This window comes from Syzygium oleosum, unplaced genomic scaffold (genome assembly GCF_021117445.2).
Source record: "Syzygium oleosum isolate NSW1041296 unplaced genomic scaffold, Sole_v2.1 Sole_v2.03, whole genome shotgun sequence".
In the NCBI taxonomy this organism is placed as follows: Eukaryota; Viridiplantae; Streptophyta; class Magnoliopsida; order Myrtales; family Myrtaceae; genus Syzygium; species Syzygium oleosum.
This window is the reverse complement of record NW_026607487.1, coordinates 16,472,576-16,477,284: the sequence shown is the minus strand read 5'-3', so window position 1 is coordinate 16,477,284 and position 4,709 is coordinate 16,472,576. Positions and strand designations below refer to the sequence as shown.

The 4,709-nt window shown below is 46.8% G+C and overlaps 1 protein-coding gene across 1 annotated transcript; it reads left to right on the top strand.

Moving 5' to 3' along the window:
- The first annotated feature begins 261 nt into the window (after window positions 1-261).
- Window positions 262-4,385, top strand: LOC115671969 (xylan glycosyltransferase MUCI21-like). The gene is made up of 2 exons (XM_030593694.2): window positions 262-787; window positions 3,084-4,385. Exons 1-2 carry the CDS (start codon window positions 643-645, stop codon window positions 4,373-4,375), a joined length of 1,437 nt encoding a protein of 478 aa, XP_030449554.1. The 5' UTR covers window positions 262-642; the 3' UTR covers window positions 4,376-4,385.
- Window positions 4,386-4,709: the final 324 nt, after the last annotated feature.

Sequence of the window (4,709 nt, the reverse complement as noted above, 5' to 3'; positions counted from 1 at the left end):
AACGTGAGGAGCTGCTCTGCGGGATCACACGAAATGCCATTGACAGACCAAGACCAATTCCTCGCGTTTGACTTTGATTATAAATGCTGTCGCAATGTGTGATCTGGGGGAGACATATCTCTCATTTAAGGTAGGTTGATATATGGCATATGCTCACTGGGTGATTTCTTTACATCTTTTTCTTTTCGATTCACGAAACGAAACGTGTACTGAATCATTATTTTCGCCCCTTGGATAGTTGTATATAATATACCTACTGCAAACAATTGCCTCATAGCATATCATATTTTCTCTCCTTTTCGGCCTTCTGCGACACCTGGTGCGAGTCTTCGCCGTTAAAGCGCGCTTTCCCTAACTAGTCCTTAGCGTACAAGTCTCGCTTCTCTCTCTCTCTCGCTCTCTCTCTCCAGCATGCATCTCTCTTGAGAGTTTCATCCAGAAACTCGACGGGTTGATGACACAGAGCGAAACATCCACAGCTAAAGAGCTGCTGTTTCTCACAACCCATCATTGGGAGTCTCTCTATCCGATCTCTCCCTTGTGCGTGCGGGTGTGATTTCTGTCAAAAAGACACAGGTTGCGAATCATCGCGCCTTGTTTCTTTGGGTCTTTTTCTTGGAGCAAAAAAGTCGCGTGGGTGCAATGAATAAGAGAAGCCAAGGGGCTCGGGGCGTTCTGGTAGGCCTGGTTTTCTTCGTAGCACTCCTGGTGCTTCGCATCGATGTCTCGACCGTGTCCAGGCCGAGCGTCACTACTCCTCCACACTCCCTCACCAAGAACGTTCAAGGTATGCGTTAATGCTTAAGCCCTCTTCAGATCTCTCTCTGTTTCTATTTCCATAGGATGCTTCTTGTTTCGTTCATTCCACTCCTTCACAATGGTGTGGATTGCTCGAATTGGTGAAGCTCATTCAGAGCGAACGCCACCAAAAAGGGAAGAAAATCTATACGCTTTTCTGGATAATCTTCGACTGAGATTTCGAAGTTCTCCCCAGAAATTTTATTTCTCCCATTTTCCAGCTTTGTCATAGAGAACGGATTGTGTTATGCTCAGATTAGCTTTCCAGGAACATTGATTGGTCTTGCCATGACTAGTTAGTTGCCCAAATTTGTTGCATGCTTTTGCAGATTGCATGGACGGGGAAAAAAATGAGTTTCCTTGTCAAAGTCATGGAAGCTGACTGTAGATGTCCCTTTCTTGAATGAGCATTAGTCATTATTGGCAACTCCACAAAACAAACGCAATTGTGTTTCATGTGCGTGGTCCTCGTCCACCCCACACCTTTTGAATTCATTGAGGTCTTTAACGTCTAACGACAATCAGCTGATCCACATAGGATGTGGCGGTCTTCTCGCCCCGATCATACGGCGTTATTGTAAAGTTGTACCAGTCTGTGACTCTAAGTATGGTCTCAAGGAACCGACGCTGATGAGGATCAAACTTGAGACCACCTTTTATTTCTTAATGCGGAAGGTCCTAGTGTCACGGATCAAAGGCTTTCATATCATGATAGGTTGAGAAGGTGGCCAAAATGACCGGACATGTCTTGAAGCCTCTAGGATTGGGGTCTAGGCTTTTTATGAGCACTCTAAACTATTCTTAGGGGTAATGCTGGAATTGCACACTTATATTCTATAGCATTCTTGCAATTAAAGAGGTAGATGGTAGACGCAGAGATTTGATTTTCACCATTAGATCAAGAGGAGATCCACACTTGCAATTTGAGGGGTTCCGTGTTAATAAAGGGGGTTCTCTCACCCCGTTCATCTGCAATATCCATGAATCCAACTCAAGAAGAACAACAGAGTATTCTATTCATGATAACGCTCTCTTTAGAGGATCTCTCTACGATCCGTAATGGATCAAGTGAGAGAGTGATCGATTAACGAGAGAAAGATTGAGCTTATGCGACTCCAGATAAGGGACGAGCGAGTCGTTTGGAACCCTAAGTGCCCCACGGTTGCTATCTCGACTGCGGCCTGTGATAGCAGACCTAACTTACTATGCCAACCCAAGAAGTGGTGTCAACATTTCTACTTTGGCTTAATTGCGAGCTATCTACCATTAATTATTACGTCCATGATACATCCGTATAACTGGCTTCAAATTCTCATCTATAAGTCAAAGTATCGACTGCTGAATAATTGGTGAAATCAATGTATACTTGATTGATTTAATTGAAGGAAACGCGTTCAACTGCGGACATGATTGGAACAACGTAGGAAAAGGATTCCAATTTTGTTTGCTTCTAGTAGACTCGATCATAATAAACATGGTCGGTATTTGTTGCTTGCCGTTTAGTTTCTGATTTGTATATGTAATGACAGTTGATGCTTTCAACTAAGGCGAACAATCCATCATATGGAGGGAAGAGAAGTTTGATCATTCAACCGTTTACGGATTGCATCACGAGCTTAATCTTCTTGTGCGTTATCGTCTGCTTATAATTTATGATTATCGAATAATACGAATTGGGATAATGACATAAATGGTCATTGAATTTTAACTCAATGTGCAATGTGGTCTCTGAATTTTTAATTTGTTCGATGCGGTCCATAAACTTTGGCCTAATATTCAATGTGATCCTTGAACTTTTAATTTGTTCAATATGATCCCTAAAGTTTAATGTAGTCGCTGAACAATATAAAAATGTTCTATGTGATCCATGATCTTGAATTTTTAGAAGGACTACATTGAACGTGTATCAAAAGTTCGAGAACTATATTGAACAAATTAAAATTTAGAGATCACATTGTACATTGGATTAAATTTGTAGAATCGCATTGAATAAATTAAAATTTTAGGGACCACATTGCACGTTGGGCCAAAGTTTAGGATTATTTATGTCATTTTTCCAAACGAATTAGAAGGAATATGTTCGGCTCTCTCTTAACTGTTGAATGAAACTTACAAAGGATATGTTTATTTGAGTGAAATAATTTTTCCGCGAATTAATTTTCGGAACTTTCACGCTTTATGGTTTATCGATCAAATGCCTCGGAGATATAAAACGTGGGTTCAGGGAAAGGAAAAACTCCACGTTCAGTTGGACTCCTGTCTGACTTTTCTTCTGCTCCTCGCAGTCGCAGGTACCAAAAGGTTGTCACCAACACAACGAGGAGAGATCACGGGGGCCCCACCACTCGACAGTCAAACGCAATCCCCTGAATCTAGAGAATTAGCGGCAGCCGCAATCACCTGCGACCGGTCTCACCGCGCATACGACACCTGCACCGTCAACGGCCCCACCCTCCTCCACCCGCCCACCGCCACCTTCTTCCTCCTCCGCCCCACCGCCGGCCGCCTCTCCCCGGAGAGGATCCGCCCCCACCCGCGCAAATGGGAGAACTCCACCATGTCCAAGATCAAGGAGTTCACCCTCGCCCTCGCCGCCGGCCCTCCGGAAGGCCGCCGGTGCGACGTGGAGCACGACGCCCCCGCCCTCGTGTTCAGCGTCGGCGGCTACACCGGCAACTTCTTCCACGAGTTCGGCGACGGCCTCGTCCCCCTCTTCGTCACCGCCAACACCGTCTTCCCCGGCCGCGATTTCGTCCTCGTGATCGACGGAGCCACCGGCAGGTGGATCCACAAGTATGGGGACTTGCTCCGAGCTCTCAGCGATCGTCCCGTCGTATATGTCGACCGCGCCAAGGGCTCTCATTGCTTCCCTTCCGCTTCGCTCGGGTTGATCTCTCACGGATTCATGACGATAAACCCCAAATTGACGCCTAATTCCAGAACCTTCTTGCATTTCCGCCGATTCCTCGACGAGGCGTACCGGCGCAACCGCCCCGAGGCCCCCGCGGCCGCTCCTCGGTCTCCGGCGTGGAGGCCGCGGCTCGTGATCACCGCCAGGAGCGGCGGCGTCGGGCGCGTGATCCTGAACCGGAAGGAAGTGACGGACCTGGCTGAGGCGGTCGGCTTCGAGGTGGCCGTCTTCGAGCCGAAGCGGAGCACGCCGCTGCGGGAGGCGTACGAGCTGATCAACTCCAGCCACGCCCTGGTCGGCGTGCACGGGGCGGCGCTCACGCACACCCTGTTCCTCCGGCCGGGGGCGGTGCTGGGGCAGGTGGTGCCGATCGGAGCGGGCTGGGTGGCGCGCGCGTGCTTCGAGGAGCCGGCACGCGCCGTGGGGCTGAGCTACGTGGAGTACAGGATCGCACCGGAGGAAAGCAGCTTGTTGGAGAGGTACGGGAGGGACAGCGTGCTGCTGAAGGACCCGGCGGCCGCCAACGGCGGCGGTTGGTCGGCGAAGGTGATGAGGGTGTACTTGAAGGAGCAGAATGTGAGGTTGGATGTGGTGAGAATTAGGGGGTTTCTGGAGGAGGTGTATGAGAAGGCCAAGAAATTCATGGAGGAGGAACGACAGGGTTAAAATTGAATGAATGAATACCAAAAAAAATAAAATTGAATGAATGAATTTTGAGAATCAATAAATTTTAATTAATTTCTCTTCTTTCTTTTTATCGATTTTTATTTTTATTTTTTGGGTCAAATTTCTTTGTCAATTCCTCGTGAAACATTTGATTACAAACTTGGAAAAGATGAGCAAACAAAGTTGAGTTGCCATATACTTATAGAACCAATTAGTCTTAATTGACCGACTCTATCTACGTGGCTTCTATAATATATAAAATACATGTCTCGTAAAAAGAAAAATTAACCGAAGCAAATAAATTTATGGTTAAATTTACAGGAACATTCCAAAT

Excerpts from the sequence above, each read along its gene's own strand:
- LOC115671969 (XM_030593694.2), top strand. The coding sequence starts at position 643 with ATGAATAAGAGAAGCCAAGGGGCTCGGGGCGTTCTGGTAGGCCTGGTT. Across the intron at positions 788-3,083 it reads CCTCACCAAGAACGTTCAAG|TCGCAGGTACCAAAAGGTTG; the intron begins GTATGCGTTAAT and ends TGCTCCTCGCAG.